Here is a 21,341-nt window from a genome sequence, read left to right on the forward strand (position 1 = left end):
AATTATACATTTCTAGTGTATTTTGTGGTACAATTTTAAAGAGACTTTTAAGCATATTGAATTGTAAGTTTCCCTACATTTACTTTGTTCTAATTCGACTTACCTCATTGGGGATCATCACGTTCTGTTTGTGGCAACAGGTGGCTGTGTGGAAACAAAATTTATAAAGCACATCAGCATTATTATTCATACTTTTGTGACGTCAGAGAAGAATTATGCATTCTGTAAGCTAAAAAAAACCAGCATGAAATAGGTTAATAACTTCAAAGTAAGACATAAACATATTTCTTACTCTTGATTTTGGTGTTATTTAATCTTAAAAGGAACGCTGTTCCTAAGTAACCATGAGGAAGTACATCTAGTTTCATGAGGTTATCTTCGTATCCGAGAATATATTTTAATTTGTATAGATAAGAACTGTTTCCAGCTATACACATTGACGTGCGTTTCGAAATAAATACAATTGATTAAAACTGGTTTACTTAAAAGCCTTTACTTCTGTAACATTATAATTAAAAGTCGTTTTAAAAGTGCTCATAATTGTGTTGTCAATTTTTTGTGACGTCACCAACTTTGAACAAGATAATTGGTCACAAGTCATGTATACAGTGAGACCTCAATTATTTACACTTTGTTATGACTCCAGTTAATATTAAAGTCTTAATTTTTCTACCCAAGTTATTTGTCTCTTATGATCCTTAAATAAAAAATTCTAGAAAGGTCTTAACTTAAAATTTATTCTTTCAATGGATTATTTTAAACAATATAGGTATATTTGTAATATGACATAGGATGGGTAAATTAAGGACCTAACATTTCATGACTTTAAATATGACGACGTCAGCTGCTCTTACAAATTCTAAAGATATTGTAAGATAGATGTACTGAAGAATTATTAAGTTATTTGAAACCAACTTAGTTGCTCAGTTCTGTGTGAATAACTAAAGTCACTTCTATTGGTTATAGCTCGTTGGAACTAACCAGAAAGGTCATGAAGATCATGTTTAACCCAACTTTTATTTCAACCGAAATTACACATTTCTAGTCGATTTTACCGTGCAATTTAAAAGAGTTAAACACATTGAATTTTAGGTTTCCATACATTTACCTCGTTTTAATTCGTTTTATCTGGTTGGGGGTCATCACGTTATGTTTGTGACAACAGATGGCTCTGTACTAGCATTATATATGTAAAAACGAGCCGTTTTTGCATATATATTTTTCTACAAGCGGGTTTTCTCAACATCACTGTACAAGCATTGCTCATGCGGATGTTTATCAACATTTCCAAGGGCTACTTAACTTTGCTATTCGTACTGTCGTGAAGTCAGTAAAACATGCACGTACCATGAACCACGAGAATAATTATGCTCTCTGTAGGTGAAAACACAGCATGACGTTACATATGAACTTCAAATGTAAGAAATAAAAATATTTGTTTCTTTTATTTTGGTGTCATTTGATCTTGAAAGAGAACACTTTCTGGGACCCTGCCCAAATATTGTTTGTTTGTCCGGTTTTTCAATTTTGCGCAAAGCTAAATGAGTGTTATTTGCGTTAGCCGTCCCTAATTTAGCAGTTTAAGACTTGGAGGAATACAGCTAGTCATCACCACACACCGCCAACTGTTAGGCTATTTTAATACAGCAATAATTATTCATATCATTATAATCCTTCCACACATCTACAATAGTTTTACTGATCTTTAATTATATTCATTATTTTTAATTATTATTTAAGAACTACGTTCTCTTTTAAACCCAAATCCCTCTTTCTTGGTTTTCTCTCTCTCTTTTAGATTCTCTCTTTGTTTAATTTTTCTCTTGATATTTTTTCTCATTCACATAACCTGCGACCTTTCTCTCTTGTCTTGTCTGTTTACTTTTGTTACGTACTAAGTTTCTATGTACGAATATTTTGTTCTTTTAAACATCTGTTTTTATATTATTTTGGTGCTCCAGGTATTTCTCCTTATTCTCTCCATTGTTTCATATCGATGCACTAATTGTTATATTGAACTGTAGTCTAAAGTGAAACTTATCTTCACAAAATGTTTACACTTCTGACACCACTAATATAACATTGGGTGTGTTCTACTGGGTTAATGAAACTATTGTGAATTACGGTACACGTAATAATAATGAATTAATTTATTTTTCAATAACGTTTGCTGTATTCTAGATGTAGCAGCTGTCTCTGTAAATCACTGACCAACACTGAACTCAATGAATCATAAACTCAACAATTCTTTCAATCTACAAGTATAGTAATATTGTGAAAGTTACGTCTTCATTCATAAAATTAAGCTTACAAAATTAACAACATGACCCAGGTACGGCCTGTTATAAAGTAGTACAACTGAATTAAGTCTAAGTTGTAGAATGAGAAAACAAAGATACTTCACGTGAAAGTGTTTCAAGTTAAAGTCGGATGATAAATGAATAAATTATAAAAAAGTAAAGATAAAGGTGGGTAATGTAAATGGCTTATAGTGATAGGTAAAATGTAATACATAACAAAACAAGCAAATTTACAATGAATAAAAGAAACGATAATTAATAGCTAGAGGTACTTTGAATACCTGTGTATTAAATACGCTCGATACATTCACGACTGTATGTGTATATGATATCAACACATGCACGTTTGTAAAGAAAGACAAACAAAACATCCAACCACAAAATTACAAAAACACTCTAACCGCCAGGTGTCGCATCATATATTATAAAAAATATAGTGAGGAAACTACACCAAATAATAACCAGTAAAGATGATGTTGTTGGTCGTTACTGTTCTGTTGTTATTGGTGGTGACTTGGTTCAGGTAGGTGGTTTCACAGACAAGTAGATAGAAACTGTTTGTCAAAAAAAACGAAACCAAATTGATGAACAAGAGGAAAAACATTAACGTAATTAGTGATTAAGTAGAAATTACTACGTAGTGAGTTGAGTGAAACAGATAGATCTATGAAGAATCAGAGTTTTCCTTGTTTGTATTACATAGATTTTGTAACAAATGTAAAAACGTATTTAGAATGTGAAACTTGAAGGGTTTTAATTCTGAAACTTGAAATAGAAAAATGAAATCTAAATGTATCGATCTTTAATTTTCTATTTAAACTTAGAAATATTAAAACATATTTTGAATGTTAAACTTGAAAGGCTCTAACTTATCATATTTAAACATGACGTATTATTTTATCCTCACAGAGTTTTTATGAATTCATTACTGACACGTTATTGTAACTTTAGTTAAAATGAAAGTGTCAATTTTTCTACCCTACTTATTTATCTCTTATGGTCCTCAAATAAAAAAAAATTATAGAAAGGTCTATGCTTAAGATTTATCCTTTCAGTGGATTATTTCAAATAATATACGTATATTTGTAAAATGACATAGGATGGGTACATTAAGGACCTACTATTTACTGACAGTAAATCTGTTAACGTTAGCTACTATTACAACGTGCATATGTTTTGTAAATTAGATACACCGTACAATTCTTCAGATGTTTGAAACCAACGTAGTTGCTAAATTCTGTCTCAATAACTAAAGTCACTTCTATTGGTAATAGCTCTTTGGAACATCTCAGAAAGGTCATGAAGATCATATTGTAACCAAGCTTTTATTTTAACTGAAATTATACATTTCTAGTTGAATTTGCCGTACAATTTAAAAGAGACATTTAGGTGCATTGAATTGTAGGTTTCCATACATTTATCTTGTTTTAATTTAACTTATCCGGTTCGGGATCATCACGTTATGTTTGTGGCAACAGATGAGCTGACTATGTACAAGCATTCCTCATGCGAAAGTTTATCAACATTTCCAAGGCCCCCTTAACTTTGCTATTCGTACTGTCGTGACGTCAGTGAAATGTGTACATACCATGAATCACGAGAATAATTATGCTCTCTATAGGCTATAACACAGCAGGACGTGACATATAAACTTCAAAAGTAAGAAATAAAAATATTTGTTTCTTTTATTTTGGTTTTATTTCAACTTCAAAGAGTTTTTTTCGGAGACTCTAACGATGTAAATCTAGGTTCATGAGGAAGGATTTCGTAACTTTAACAAACCATGAAGAATCGGTATTAGGATTAGGGAACGTACAGATGGCATCATGATTTAGGTAATGGAAGATTGGGTGTAGATTGTAGATAGAACGTCTCATGACACGGCCATCAGATTTGTTCAGAACCCTACGTACGTAACCCTATAAACATACAGTCTAAACTAGTAAGAGTGACGTAACAGTTTCGTCTTGTTCTACCACAGGTGGCGACAGAAGAAGTTGTCTTTCTTTCAAGACCTTGGCATTCCAGGACCACAACCAAACTTTTCTTTGGAAACTTGAGAGAATTTCAAACCAAGGTTTCGAAAAAAAATTATTTGAATTCTAATATTTCAAACAAAATTTGAGAAAATCTATTATTATAAGTTTAAATTAAGTTTCTTGGAAGTTCAAAATTTTTAAAAAATCAACGAATTGGAGTTTTGAGCTATCACATCAACATGTTTGGTTTCAGTTTTGTTTAAATATGAAATACAATAACTAAACCATTTTTACGACATATAAATTTTTCCTCTCAAGGTCTAAGTTTACAGAATAAGGATATTGGGATTTCAACTTTTTTAAACCAAGTAAAATATTGTAAAAATGTAAAATGTGGGCTACAAAAAATAAGATAAAATAAGATTAATTTCGATAGAAACATTATATATAAATAGTTTAAATTTTATTTGTAAATAAAAAACACTACCAATCCATATCAATGCAAACATTTCCAGAAATTTATTGAAATAGTAAAACTCAAGCACTGAACAAACAACTGCTGCAGTTAACAGTAAAAATAATTCACCATCAACTGCTGTAGCAGCAGATCAAATGAAACATCTCTGCAGTAATTGATGCTACAACAAGACCATGAAAAGCAATACATCTTTACTTTAATAACACTATGTATTACAATCTTACAAAACTACTCACTATTGTTGTTGTTATGTACTCAACATTTATACTTAAGATGGTTTGATTAACTTTGTTTAACTCCAAGATTCATTGTTAAATACGTACAGTAAATATTTTAATAATGAAACTTTACATAAGTGGTCAATAAGCTGTCAACATTTTATCTGTAGTATAGGCTAAATAATTCTCAGTTTATTGGTTAGTAATCCTCAAAAGTTGATCAACTTCATCGTAACTATTTCAGATGGATTACAGCTTTGGTTAAATTTTTACTTTATTTTCAACATAGATAATTAATGTGTATATTTTTCTCTCTATTAAAGGGTGCTATTAAATGTCATGAAGAATGGATAAAAAAGTATGGGAAGATTTGTGGGTAAGTTGTTTTACAGCTTTCAGAAAATGACCAAATAGTTTATTTGTTAACGTGATTTTTTGATACATCTAATAGGCGGCGTCACCTACAAAACGAAGGTAGAAACTCTTCCCTCACTTCACTCTGTTGTTGCTGGTTGACATCAAAGACAAATATTAAAGACAGTTTTATATTTATCTCTATAACATTATTCTAGATAGATAAAGATAATATATAACGTATTAATATACATTTCTATATTATTACCAGATTTTCCTTTAACCCTTCACTATTAAATCATGTCTTTCACAAATGTATTTTACACTTTTTTTCCATTCTGTCACATAAGACATTTTTTACATTTTTGTTAAAATAGTGAAATTCGCAGTATAAAACAATTTAATAAACGTTTTTCTTTCACGTATCTGTTACTGAATATTTTAATATTTATTTCCTAGATTCTACTTCGGACGATTACCTATAATTATTGTAGCGGATTTGGACCTTTTGCGACAAATTCAAATTAAGGATTTTCAAAAGATTACAGGTCGACCGGTAAGAAAGCGCCACCTACAAAATAATTTGAAAATCACAAGTTTAATTAACCAAACAATGTCACACACGGAATATTTCAAACAACCAGAATGCTTTAAAGTAGGTAATCTAAAATAAGGACAGAATATGTGAATAATTAAATCATAACACTAAAATAAGTGACATTTCTCATCCATAACTAGTTTAGAATATACCTGCTGTAAGGTATTGTCATGCGTACTGTTTTCTCAATTTTCGTACAAGTATTTTGCATGTGAATGTGATACTAATGTAATGATAACAACATAAATACGCAGTACAATAGTAATAGGTGTGGGACACAAACCTGTTTAAAATAGTTACTACAGTCGTAGATCTGATATAAAGAGTAAAAGTGGAAATATGTAGAAGCTATGATTTTTTTCTCACCAATACACCTTTAACCATTCCGTTAAGCCTAAGGGCTAAGCGTTATGTCTGAGGGCTTATAACGATAAAAATAAGTTTTGATACTCGCGGTTGATAGGATACAGATAGTCCACTGTGAAGCTTTGCTCAAAAAACAATAATTTTAATCTAGTAATTACTGATTATTAATGGCCCGGTATGGCCAAGTGTGTTAAGGCATTCGACTCCTCATCTGAGGGTCCCGAGTTCGAATCCCCGTCACATCAAACATGCTCGCCCTTTCAGCCGTAGGGGTGTTATATTGTGACGGTCAATCCAACTATTCGCTAGTAAAAGAGTAGCCCAAGAGTTGGCGGTGGGTGGTGATGACTAGCTGCTTTCCCTCTAGTCTTACACTGCTAAATTAGGGACGGCTAGCACAGATAGCCCTCGAGATAGCCCCATCAGACTGTTTATAAATTGATCTTTTAGCCTAATTGTTACTTTTTTAAATATTATAATTGAATTACAAATATTGTCGGTAGTGTACCTATCAGCAACATTTCATAATGTTTTTTTTTTTTATCTTGGCACAGAGGTTTACCCTAAACTAAGGTATTTTTATCTCATCCAATGCATAGACATCTTTCTTATCATCATAGATGTTAATCCCTGGAGGTTCGCAGCCATTGAAAGAGTCTAAATCACACCTGATTTTCATTCGTGGAAAACACTGGAAGGAAGTTCGTAGTCTCCTCACTCCAACCTTCAGTTCCAGCAAAATGAAACAGGTAAGTATTGTATTTATTCTACAACTTAAACATTGTTTCAATGTAGTCTGATAACAGTAACTATCGTCAGACACTTCTCACATAAATCTACGTTATCATATTTTACACATTTAAAAGCTGCTGCAGAGATCACACAATGTCTTTTCATCACCAAACCCTCAGGTGCCGCTCTTGTAGAAAATATAAAATATATGTATCTCTGTCTTTCTGTATATTAATATATCTACCTGTACTGTCTGTTCGTTTATTTTTTTCCATTTCTTCATTTTCTTCTCTCTCTCCTCTGTTTAAACACGTTTCTGTCTTTCAGTACATTCATCTGTCTATTCGTTTATTTCTTCCATTTCTGTATTTTCTTCTCTCTCTCCTCTGTTTAAATATGTTTCTGTCTTTCAGTACATTCATCTGTCTATTCGTTTATTTTTTTCCATTTCTGTATTTTTTTCCATTTCTGTATTTTCTTCTCTCTCTCCTATGTATAAATATGTTTTTGTCTTTCAGTAAATTCATCTGTCTATTCGCTTATTTTTCCATTTCTGTATTTTCTTCTCTCTCTCCTGTGTATAAATATGTTACTGTCTTTCAGTACATTCATCTGTTTTGTCTGTACTGTCTATTAATCTACTACATCTATAGATAGTTGAAGAAAGAAGAAAATTCTACTGTTTTAATTCTCAAGTTTCAGATTTTTACAAACGTTTTGTTTTAATTACTTATCTCAAAATAAACTAAAAATCATGAAGCTTTTATAAATCATTTTATTATTTTCTCTCTTCAACTTGACTTTAAATTAAATGACAGTTAATTAAAAGTAATTAAATGTTATTATTACGTAATAAAGATTAAATAATGTTGTTGTTTTGAATTAAGCACAAAGCTACACAACGGGCTATCTTTGCTCTGCCCACCATAGGTATCGAAACCCGGTTTTAAATCCGCAGACATACCACTGAGCCTCTGAGGGTCAACATTGTTAAACCACATTTAAATTAGTAATAATACTTACATACAGGTTAAGTCCTCCACTGGTACAGTGGTAAATATTTGCATTTACAACACTAAAATCAGGAGTTCAATTCCTTTTGGTGGACCCAGCAGATAGCCCAATGTGGCTTTGCCATAAAAAAATACGCACATACAATTTAGCTACTACAGTAATTATTATTAATTCATCTGTATACCAGTACAAATATTGTTAAAATAATAACTATAAACAGTCATTATAATTATAATGATTTATACACATACGTTTTATGATGTTTGTACCAGTGTCTAATAATACGTAAAATATCAAACATGTTATAACAAACCTTTATTAACATTAGAATCTATGCCACATTACGTGTAATTTTCAAAGGTAATAATAAGAAAGGACTACAGGGATGATTTATAAGTTTTGCCACAAACTCAGATCCACTTCACGTGTAAGCATATGGGATAAGACCCGGCATGGCCAGGTGAGTTAAGGCGCTTGACACGTAATCTGAGGGTCCCGGGTTGGAATCCCCGTCGCACCAAACATACTTGCTCTTTCAGCCGTGGGGGCGTTATAATGTTACGGTCAATCCCATTATTCGTTGGTAAAAGAGTAGCCCAAGAGATGGCGATGGGTGGTGATGACTAGCTGCCTTCCCTCTAGTCTTACGCTGCTAAATTAAAAATGGCTAGCACAGATAGCCCTCGTGTATCTTTGCGCGAAATTCAAAAACAAAGAAACAAACATGTGGGATATCACAATATGTCGGTCAATCCTACTATTCGTCGGTAAAAGAGTAGCCCAAGAGTTGGCGGTAGGTGGTGATGACTAGCTGCCTTCCCTCTAGTCTTATACTTTTAAATTATGGACGGCTAGCGCAGGTAGCCCTAAAGTAGCTTTGTGCGAAGTTAAACAACAATCACAATTTGCACTCGAAGTAAAACTTTAATGGGAATAATCTAATAAGTATTATGGAAGAAAAATACACTGGAGTTGTGGCTTTTTATAAAGTCATTCAAGCTATGTGTTGTTGCTAGTGGCAGAACAAATAGGAATATAATTTGTATCTAGAGAAATATTAAACAGAAAGTTTAAAGAAGTTATAGTGTCATTGTATAGAGATTTATTAAACCGTATTTGGCTGTGTTTAGTTTTGGGCTCCTTACCATAGAAAGGACATTGAAATGACGGAATATGATCAGAGGACAGAGAAAGGATACTTGAACAGTATCTGTGACAGAAAAGTTGTCATACGAGGTTAAGCTTTCTAAAATTGGTTTCTTTTTTAAACAACCAGATAAAAGAGAAGGGATCTAACTGGAGTGTTCAAGATTGTTAATGGAATTTATGGTGCTAATACCTCATTGTTCATCGTATTTAATGGTGGAACTGGTAAGATTAGATGGCACAAGTATAGATTTTAGTAGAGTGTGGGTCATCTAAGACCTTTAATTTAGAACAGGTTGCCTTCAGATCTTTTATAATAAGTTACTTTGAGGGAAAGTTTGATGACTATTTGAATCTAAGTGATATTATTGAGTTTTTCAATGTTTAGTTCAATTTATTGGATCAAATGGGCCTTTGCTGCCTTTTTTGATGTTATGTTACATAATTTAAGTTTACTATTACTTTGTCCTAGAAAAATCAAATTCATGCTGTAAGTTAACACGTAATCAAAGTACTCCAATTTTGATTTTATATATATATGAATTTTATCACTGACATTTTTCAATAACTAGTATACTAATGATAATCCAAAGCACCTATCTGCAGATTTTTTGTATTATAATACAAACCTGTAGTAAACTAATTTCCATTCGAGGTGACACCAATCATGCAGAAAGCTGTTGATATCCTAATGGAAAAAATAGCCCCAAAAGCCCAGACAGAAGAGGATTTCGATATATACGAGATGTACCAAGGACTTACAACTGATGTCATTGGTCAAACTGCTTTTGGAGCCCAGACAAATGTCCAGCGTAATCCAAAAGATCCATTTCTGATCAATTCCAGAGCTTTTTTCAACATCCAGACCTCGCAGTTTCTCATCTTTTTATCAAGTATGTTTGAATTGAATTCTGTTTGATGTTAAAAGACACATTTCGATTTCTTTCCATTTTTAGTCTATTTTTAAGTGTTGGAAATTTTGAAAAAACAAAATTCTCTAGTATTTATGTACAGATCGTAGGGAAAGACATGTTTTAAATGTGGCTTCATTGCATAACATCTTCTGTGTGTGACTTCACTATGTAACATACAATCATGACGTTGTACTGGCCAGTAAATTTGATTTATATGACGTACGTTCACTAAAGAGTTTTAAGACTGTTTGTTTGTTTTTGAATTTCGCGCAAAGTTACCCTATTGCTATCTGCGTTAGCCAGATCTAATTTAACAATGTAAGATTAGAGGGAAGAACGGTAGTCATCACCGCGCTCATCCAACTGTTGGGCAACTTTTTTAACAACGAATAATGAGAGATTGACCGTCACATTATAACGCCCCCACAGCTGAAAGGATGAGCATGTTCGGTGTGATAGGGATTCGAAACCGAGACCATCAGATTACGAGTCGAGCACCCTAATCACTTGGCCATGTCGGGCCTCGGTGCGTCAGGTATCACATTTTTTTGCTAATAAATTTACAGTTTACTTCTTACTTTGTATTTAGTGATTACTGGGTAATATTATTTTGTATTTCGAACATTATAAATGTATTTGACTTTGTACATTCAATAAAAGTAAACATAATTTATTCTTGCGTTCGGTCTGATTCTACTAACAAGTCTAGAGACGTATTCCAAATAAGTGGATAAAATATAGTTACTCTGACTAAATGTTCCATTTCACACGTTAACGTCTAACATCTAGTTCTGATCTTAACCAGAAATACTAAGAATTTTGCCATATGTGCGCCAAACAATCGGTATAAATGTTAAAGTTAAACTGTTAAAAAGCCTAAAAAATAAATTGATAAAGTTAAAACAACACAATGTCCAAAATTTGGATAAAAGATCTAAAAATAATTGAAAAGGTCAATGGGCCGTTTTAATATAAAAACACAAGTAAATTGGACAGTGTCACCATTGTCAATGACACTGTCCAAAGTTCGGGGTAAACCCATAAAAATACACGTCTGAAATGGTGTTGTTACTCACTGTCGTAATGACGTTACAACAATAAAACGTGGGCTACTTGACTTTACTGTCACTCAGGCCACACATTGGTGCATCGGTCCCAGATGAAAGAAAATGATGCATGTTAAAAAAGACACATATTAGAAAATAATAAAAATTCTTGTTGCATGGATCATTTTCTTGAGTTGAATTTCAAGATGGAACGAAGTATTGATATGTAAATGTGTATAGAGTTATATTATTTCAAAGTAGAGCAATGTAAGTCTCTACCAGACGTTTTCTTTGAAAATACAACTAACTAAAGTTTGAAATTAGAAAACTACACCTGACTCGATGTTAAAAGTTTAATGTGGATTATCATTTTATTTAAACGCTTATGGTGGTTTATTGATAAACGGCTTTGGTTTTCAGTATGTTTTCCTGAGTTTCTTAGCATCGTTGGTACAATACGAAAACTGGTGGACTTCATATGGCATCAGATATTCTCAACCCCAGGAAGATCTATAGTCGAAGGAATTACGAAAGTGATAAAGGAAAGACGAAGAAATCCAGAGGTAATATTTCTTCAGTGTTTCATCATATCGGTAATAACTCTTGTCGTCACTCAGTTTTCAGAAAGTCCGTTCCAAATTATCCCGTGAAATAGCCACTAATAATTTTATCTCTGGAGTAATGTCTTTAAAAAAGGTGTTGTTTACATCAATATCTGAAGCCACATTCGTTGCAAGTGATAAGATTGAGCTTTATAAAGTAGCTCTGAGAATCGCAATTGGAAGTTTTAACCTGATGGCAGGTTATGTGCACATAGATTAAATGGCTTAAATGGGTTAAAATTCAGGTATAGCTGTCTATAATTAGCAGCATCCGTTATCACATAATAATCAGCATAATCATGCGGTCATAGCTTTTGACTTATAATCTGAGAGTCGCCTTTTCAACCGTGGGGGTGTTATAATGTGATGGTTAATCTCACTATTCATTGGTAAAAGAGTAGCCCAAGAGTTGGCGGTGGGTGGTGATGTCTAGCTGCTTCTAGTCTTAAATAACGAAATTAAAGTCAGATAGCCCTCGTGTAGCTTTGCGCGAAATTCAAAACAAACACTCAAACCGTCATCAGAAGAACATTGTCTGGTGTTAAGCAGCACCAGTTGGAACCTTCGATCCGCAGCACAAGATGCTAATCACCAGGCAACTCAAAACTAAAACAGGTTTTCTAAACCGTTAATGCTTCTTCTTCCTTTTAATTCGATAAAATAATGACCTTAAGGATTTACACACTTTATGACATCTTATTAAAGCAGGATATCTAAAGATGAATTCGACTATTTTTGTAACTTCCCAAACACCAGTATGGTTTGATTTTGTTTCAAAAGTCAGTTGTACTCTTCTGAACAACATCGAAATTTTACTGTAAATTATTTTATTGGTTAATCATTGTATATAAGTTTGGTATTTTCTCTTATTTTTTAGCTTCGAAGAGCTGATCTTCTTCAGATGATGTTGGATGCTCAAATGGCTGAAGAAGACATTGAAAATGCCACTGCTAAACACCTGACGGCTGGTGAAGACGAGCCAATAAAAGGTGCTTTCAATGGTGAAAAGGTGACCTTAGGCCTAATATACTTTCATTGATGAAAAACAACTTCAACATTACAATTTATTTAGTATAGAAATTGTCTTTAAAATACAAAATAAATTTTGATATACACAAATCTTGCAATTCCTCAATTTAAATAAGTTCTTACAATAATAATTACTATTCAAATTATTACTTAATATAAATACTGTTTCAACTATTATTATACTGAACGTTTATTAGCATACTGTTATACATTATTCGCTTCTTTCACTCATACATTGTCATGAGTATACCTCGTTTTCTTGTTATAAAACATCTTATGTATGCATGGGTTTGTGAAAAAATGAATCCTCGTGCAATGAATACTAAACCACAAGGAAATGTATGATGTAACAGAGTCTGCATGCAGTCAAGGTGCCATCACTTCTGTGCAGATCACCTTCATTATTCGTTAAGACGCAGACATAAACATGTCCTGATCCTAAACCATGCTTCATTGTGGATTTCGTAATATCACTGTTGTACCGTTCTTTTCTCTACCATATAACCAACTATAGTAATTTTTGTTGAACAATTCAAACGTGGATTCAGATTTAAAGAGCACGTGTTAACAGTTTGAGTCTATTCACTGTTAGTCATATAAAGCTTATTTCATCCTTTTGTTTTGCTCATTTCACCAGTGACCTTTGAGCTACCACAAGCCCACTCAAACCGTTTCATACTAATGTATCTTACTGTTCTTAAGGATTTTATATCAAATTCAATTATTTGTTTGGTCAAATGTTTGTAGTTTTTTTTTTCCTTCTGGTTGTATTTGATTAGAAAGCTCTAAAAATGGCAAGAAGCAGATGAAATTTATTACAGATGTGGAAATTAAAGCAAATTGCTTCTTATTTCTATTGGCCGGGTAAGTCATGTATTGGTATTATCGTTACTATAGACAAAAACCTTATTATTTGTTTTGATAATATTTTAAAAAAGAACTGAAGCTGTGATATAAACATAACATTTTCATAAAGAATATAAGCAAAACCTACCAAGATTTTATAGATTTATTATCATTGCAGTAATACTCAGTATTTCAATACTGTGTTTATATATGTTTTCCAATAATCATATCTACAAAATCGAAACTAAATTTAACTTATTTGAATAGCTATGAAACAACAAGTACAGCCCTCGGTTTCACAACTAATATACTAGTAAACCGACAAGATGTCCAGGAAATAATTCGTGAAGAAATAAACGATATCTTAGGCCAAGATGTAAGATTTGTGTTTTATTTGTATCTGAAATATAAGTTAGAACACTCAACTACACAACACACTTCAAATTTTCAATTTAACGTACTTTCAGCAAAATGTTATTCACAAGACATTTAGCAACATTATTGTAAAATCAATTCCTTTGTCATCAGAAGGTTTCTTTATGTTTAAAATGTTTAATATGAATTCCAAACAAGGCGTTAATTATTCGATTTTTATCTTAATATTGTTTTCAGGGTGTCTTAGATTACAACACAGTAAACAAACTCCAATATTTAGACCGAGTTTTCTCAGAATCTCTGCGAATGTACCCTCCACTAATCACGTGAGTTTGTTGTTCATTTAATTTATAGTGGCGCTATCTTCCAAAAGCAGAATTTTATCACATAAATCAGTTACTGACACATAACGGCAGCTGTTTTTATAATTAATCTAAATTATTCTGTATTGAAATTTGTGTACTCTCTTTTTAAGCTGAAAAAAATAGCTTGTTTCCCAAAACAACCTGCTAGTTTACGATCTAACAAAAAAACTCAATACCATAGTTTTTCTGGCAACTTCTGTCTCAAAATTAGAAAGTAAATATTGTACCAGTCGAGTAAATAAATTACAACCGAGTTAGATCGGAACAGATGTCATTTCTTTATTGTGACTGTGATCATTTTCTGTGATGATATTAAAATAATACATATCTTTATTTCAGGTTCACCAATAGAGTTACTGATGAGGATTACCAGCTAGGTGATTTTAAAATCCCCAAAGATACTGCCATACAGGTCCCTGTTTGGCACCTCCATCACGATCCAGAGATCTGGTCTGAACCATACGAGTTTAAGCCTGAGAGGTAAACAATAAATACGTAATACATGCCAAGAACTTTTGCTATTTTTACAGTTTCATTAGCAATTGTCTTGGGAAATATTTACATTTTGATAGAAAGAAAACAGTGAACTTTTCTAACTTAAGTGTTATGTTATGGTTTCCAGGTTTCTACCCGAAAATAAGAAGGATATCCATTCCATGGCCTATCAACCGTTTGGATCTGGACCACGAAACTGTGTTGGAATGAGAATGGCGCAATTGGAAGCTAAACTAGCTTTGGCCAGAATCTTACGCGCTTACAAACTAGTTCCTTCTGAGAAGACTGGAATCGTACGTTTCAATTTGAAATATTCTGAAATAAAAGCATTGAACAAAGATAATACATTCTAATATTGTAATTTTCCTAAAATAATGTAAAACGTTACTTACAGAGAAATGGCAAGGTAAATATAAAATAAAATAGTATTAAAAACTCCTTTTCAAGTCATATTTAGACAACATAGGACATATGTGTTACTTGTTTCTTAAATATTCTTGTCTTTTAGGGAGATATCCAATATAAAGTCAAGTTCCTGACTATTGGTCCTATAAATGGAGTTCACGTGAAAGTATTTCCTGTCTAGTGGTGGCCTCTAGCAGAATATTTAAACGAAAATTATGTTTATTTAATCACGTTCATTTGTCAGATGAGGTTAAACGCATTGATGTTATTAACTCTGCTTTCGTGGGTTATAGATCGTATTTAGTGTGTTTATTAGTTTTTGTATTGTTAAACAGGATTGTAATTAATCAACGAAAATAAACTGACGAACCGTTCTGGATATCTCTGACTGTTTCTTATTTTGACTACTTTTTAAAAGGCCCGGCATGGCCAGGTGGGATAAGGTGTTCGAATCCCAATCGCACCAAACATGCTCGCCCTTTCAGCCGTGGAGCGTTATAGTGGGACGGTCAATCCCACTATTCGTTGGTAAAAGAGTAACCCAAGAGTTGGGTGGTGATCACTAGCTGCCTTCTTTCTAATCTTACACTGCAAAATTAGGGACGGCTAGCGCACATAGCCCTCGTGTAGCTTTGCGCGAAATTCAAACAAACAAACAAACTAGTGTTTATTAAAATTTGTTTTTTCATAGAATCTAAACTTTGAGTAATATGTTTTCTTTATGCCTATTGGCTAAATGATATCGCATCTAAATCTCATGAAGAGAAAACATTAGGTGTTTGAGAAGGTACACGTACTGCTCACAAAACTAAACAGAGAGCGTTAATGTCATACGTCATAACAGAATACCGTTGTTCAAGGAGTTAAACGTACAAGGTAGTTTTCTACCTTTGACAGGATACTGTGGACAAGTTTGTCGTAGAGCGACGTATGCTAATCTTAATAAGTCATGAATGAAAGGTAGCAAGAAAACGTCGTATTTCTCAATCATAGTACACCTGCTACACCCACTAAATTCGAGGTATTTCGTTCAATTCTAGAATGTTTCAGACTAGTTGGGATGCAATAGACGTAACAGTGGTCTCGGCGTGATATATATATATATATATATATAATTAATTAAAAAATAATTAGAGAATGTAAATCCAATCAGGAATATGAATTGCAATAATTACCAACGCTTATGTAAGTAAGGTTTACTGGTAACATTTGATAACACAAGATACAAGATATTTCATTTTAACCGTTTATTTATATTATATTGTTACTTTATTTCAATTAACTTTATTATCATTCACAAGAACTGATAATCTTGTAAGCTGGCCTTCTTATGGTTAATGTTATTGAAACGTCTGATTTCTGTGAACATCCCGTTTACAGAGTGTAATCTACAAGTTAATTAATATATGATTTCAACGTTACACATACTGCATAGAGACCAACAGTTATTAAAAACATGATTAAAGATCAGTGTGATACAACTATTTCAACCGTTAGGTGTCGCTCACGTACCCATCAACAGATGTATTTTTTTTATTTTACTGGATTTTGCTTAAAGCTACTCTTTTAACGCACTCCTGACCTCAAAGTACGAAACTCAGTTTTGTTTATTAATTTGTGTGTTTGAGGACACGACCTGAGTAACTTCACGAGTTCGGCACATTAAAGCGCCATCTGATTGTCATTCCGGCTAGTTGGAAATAAATGAAAATACGGTTGGTTATGACAGGATGTTTTTAATAGTTGGTGGCATGGTTGCTTTAAAGTGCCGTTAATTTTGTAATAGAGTTGATCGTTTAATCTGTTGTTTCAACAGAAGATTGTAAACCATTGTATATTGCGATGGTTATTTGATTTTAACTGTTATTGTTGGAATAAATTGTGCAAACTTCTTTATTCAGATCTGTTTGAAAAAGGTTGATTGTTTAGAACCGATGGCTGACACTTTCTGTATTTTTTTATCTTTAACTAAAAGCTTTGTAGTTTTTCTATCGCGACGAATCACATTTACCCTTTTTCTTCGTCATGTTTCAGTGGTATTGGTCGCATTCTCATTTCGAATCTCTTAAAAGTTTTTAGATTTATTATTTCGTTTTGCACAAACTAAGTTTCTCAATTTGTTCCAATGTTAAAACTTTATCTCTTTCTCTTGGGGTGGGGCCAGGCATGCGACTCGTAATCTGAGGGTCGCGGGTTCGCATCTCGGTCGCACTTAACATGCTCGCCATTTCAGCCATGGAGGCGCTATAACGTTACGGTGAATCCCACTATTCGTTGGTAAAGGAGTGTCCCAAGAGTTGGCGGTTGGTGATGATGACCAGCTGCCTTTCCTCTAGTTCTACACTGCTAAATTAGTGACGGCTAGCGCAGATAGCCATCGAGTAGCTTTGCGCGAAATTGAAAAGCAAACAAACAATATTATATATATCGCTCGCATGATTGGTTAGAAGACCACTCCTTCCAACAAAGGTATTTCATGATTTCGTAGAATTGTTTTTTTTTTGTTCATTGAAGTCTAACTACATATATGTTATTCATGTGAAATAAAAGACTTTCATTTGATCATCTTAAATATTTTGCCATCTAGTGTGTAAAATTAAAATTACATTCAATAAAAGAAATTATCGATTGTTATCATTTGAACTGTTTAATTCAATTTTGTGACTATATATTTGTTATTTATTTATATTTCAACTAAACAAAATTATATCTGATAAATTATCCGAACAATAACTTTGCTAAGAATCAATTAATCACATTTTGTTTCAGGAAAATGTGTAATTTCTCAATTATGACCTTTTTTAAAGACAATGTTTGAAAAATGATATAATCCAAATGTTCTATTAGCAAAACCGTTTTAGTTAAATCTTTAACATCTGTATTGATCAGTCCAGAGGAACGTATGCAAAATATATTAAGTATATATGAGTGGAGGAACATAACATTGGAGTTCATTGTTACTTATGTTTATTTACTTGATGTATTCTAACAAAAAATATTAATTATAACATACTGTCTCAAATTGTTAATGTAAATAGGATTTGGAAAATATGATTTTAACCTACTGATGATTAAAACAACATGAACTAATTAGAATTACATCATAATGGATCAATTTCTTTAAATATTGTTTGAGAATTGTCTGAAATACAGAATATCCATCATTTGCAATCGGAAAACCAAATTAAAATAAAAATTAACTTCTCTTTATCGTTTAAGATTCATCCTTTTTCTGTTAAATACATAACTGAGCATTATTGGAAAAAGAAAAATATCACTTGTCTTTATATTAAATAATCATTATAAATTGAAGTCTATATTTGCTTTTGTGAAACAGTGCACAATTGATACTATAAAACTCCTTAATAAACAAATAAATAATTGTTAGAATGTTATTTTTCATTGTATATAGTATTTATAATACGATCTATCAATATACAAAAGTATGATTCTGTTTAAAGTAAAAACGTTCAAAATACCTCCTGGGATATTAATTTCAGGATGACTTGAACTTTCAATATCAGATGTAATATTCTACTTTGGAGTTGATTCTCGAGGACTATTTTGTTGTTCTCGAAATTTGCGTTCAGCTTTTCAAGAATTAATTTTTGTAGCCATCTTTATTTTTGAAGAGATAGATTTCTGGGAAGAACTGCTGGTCACCACAACCACAGCCAGCTTTTGGGCTTCTCCTATCAACTGTTATATTTTAACGATGTAATTAACAAAATAGCAACATCATTCAAGTTCACGACGCAAAAGTTGCTAGGCCTATCTATAAAGGAATCAAACACAATATTTCTTAAAGCTAAGATTTTTAAATCTAGTTTAGTCCAACTTTTGAAAATCTTCAGATATAAACACCTAACATGTCTGTTGTACGAACATTCAAGTTATTTCTAATAATCAAAATATTGAATATTTTGTGTATTTAACCAGGATAAAATAGGTAGTTTATTTTTTATAAAACAATATTAAATTATAGATGAATAGCATAGTTCGCTCTTACGCCTTTACTTATCTTTACCGTCCACGTGTATAAAGTTATTGTAGTATTGTATGATGTCATTAACCATTTTAACAAGAAATAGGTATATAGTTAATTCACTAAAGTATTTTGATTTTGAAGGTGTCCATGATTTAATGTTTTTACAGGAAAGAATACCAATACACTTGTCTCGGTGTTAAGATACGTCTTTAATAACTGTTATATTTCTTTTTAACATGCTCGTATTTTCAACCATAGCAGTGTTATAATGCGAAGGTGTATCGCGATGTGAACAAGTTATCTTCAGTCTAACTTATCACTGTTACACTAGGAACAGCTTGGAGATAGGCATCTTATAGTTTTGTGCAAAGTTCAAAACGAACATTTTACAATCCTTAAGGATTGAGTGGATGGGACCTTCAATAGTGGGTATACGTTTCATTTTTAGTCAAACCTTTGGACTATAGACCTTTTCCAAATATTTGTTTTGATTCATCTTCCTATAAAATTCGCTGTGTGCTGACGTCAGGTTTTCACTCTTTCCTGTACTATGTGAAAACTGTAGCCGGTAAACTTTCAACAGTAAAATGTTTTTTCATGTGACAAAAGATGATAAATATATAAAAGTAATTTTAATGAGATGACTTAGTGTTAAACAATCGTCACAACAGTATTGTTTTTATATGTTATTTACTCACACAGTAATTCTATATTTGTATAGGAACTTTATTATGCATAATTGATACAACTAACTTATGTAATACTCCAGCTACAAGTTGTTTAAGATACTAACTGTTAATCCAATAAATCTGTTTATACCACTTGTTTTAAAATTATTCCACTTTGAGAGAATTCCAGTAATCCCACCTTTCGTTGGTGAAAAGTATAGGCCAACAGTTGGTGGTGACTGGTATTGATCAGTTCTCTTCTTTATAATATATCACTGCAAGTTTAGAATCGATTAGCATAGACAGCCCTCAAAACAAACCGAACTTCTAACATTCCTTAGGAGTTGATCAGATGGGACATTCTATAATAGATGTATGTTTTAATCCATAATTAAATATTTAGAATAAAGAGGTTCTCTGAATGTAGGCTTAGATTTCACTGTTGTAACAGAGTGACGATTCTCGTAAAACAGAAAAATATTTGCTATAGAGAATGCTACCTAGAGTTTAAACGGATGTCATTGTTAAACATCAACAAAGCAATAGCAACTTTAATTGTTCTTTCTAAACACAATTCTCTGCTATTTTTGCAGAGTATTTACATAAATGTATAATACCTTGTGATCTTAATGAACCTTCAACATCCTTAGAAAAATTGTGTAAACAAACCAACTTATTCACTGAATACCTTTCTGAAATATTTAAAATCTACCCGTTTTTTCATAAGCAGCACTACAAAAGAGTAAATAATCACATTACAATGTTGACTTTTTCAAATCCATGTTTCTAGTGTACTATAGATCTACGAGGATTAAGGGATAACAAGAGCAGTTTGTCAAGACCCTTCAGTTTATTATAGTTCTATAATTACACCTTTGTTTAATAACACAGAAACTAACAAGCACACCTATAGTCAAAACTATAATCAACAAAAATAGATTTAATAATGTTAATGTGTTAAATTTATACTGATACATTTCCTGAATTAATTAAAGAACTATTAATTATACGAATATTTCATTCCACTAGAGGACACTACTAGACAGGAACTACTTTCAGGTGAATGCCACGTCCTGGCACAACTGTAACGAACTTAACATTATGCTGGATATCTCCCTGAAAGAGAAGAAAAGACTTCAGTTACTAATAAATAAGTAAAACAATTCTATTTCACACAGTTCAAATGTGATCGGAAATAATTATTACTTTTTACTTATTTTACTGTTTACTTTGTGATCTATCTTATATTCTTATCTTATCATCTGAAAGAAAATTATAATTTTGAGATAACTGTGAGTGTAAACAAACTTGTGTTTCTTACTCCATAATATTCAAAACTTGAAACTTACAATTTCTGTCTTCTCAGAAGGAACTAGCATGTAAGCGCGTAAGATTCTGCACAAGGCTAGTTTTGCTTGTAGCT

At 32.2% G+C, this 21,341-nt stretch overlaps 1 protein-coding gene across 1 annotated transcript; it reads left to right on the plus strand.

Moving 5' to 3' along the window:
* Positions 1 to 2,764: 2,764 nt before the first annotated feature.
* LOC143247547 (cytochrome P450 3A8-like) lies at positions 2,765 to 15,641 on the plus strand. The gene is made up of 14 exons (XM_076495819.1): positions 2,765 to 2,823; positions 4,282 to 4,377; positions 5,299 to 5,351; positions 5,789 to 5,885; positions 6,914 to 7,042; positions 9,841 to 10,078; positions 11,566 to 11,708; positions 12,625 to 12,748; positions 13,556 to 13,640; positions 13,890 to 13,998; positions 14,235 to 14,323; positions 14,702 to 14,842; positions 14,985 to 15,150; positions 15,366 to 15,641. Exons 5-14 carry the CDS (start codon positions 6,914 to 6,916, stop codon positions 15,441 to 15,443), a joined length of 1,302 nt encoding a protein of 433 aa, XP_076351934.1. The 5' UTR covers positions 2,765 to 2,823; positions 4,282 to 4,377; positions 5,299 to 5,351; positions 5,789 to 5,885; the 3' UTR covers positions 15,444 to 15,641.
* Positions 15,642 to 21,341: the final 5,700 nt, after the last annotated feature.

Source organism: Tachypleus tridentatus, chromosome 3, assembly GCF_004210375.1.
Source record: "Tachypleus tridentatus isolate NWPU-2018 chromosome 3, ASM421037v1, whole genome shotgun sequence".
Classification (NCBI taxonomy): Eukaryota; Metazoa; Arthropoda; class Merostomata; order Xiphosura; family Limulidae; genus Tachypleus; species Tachypleus tridentatus.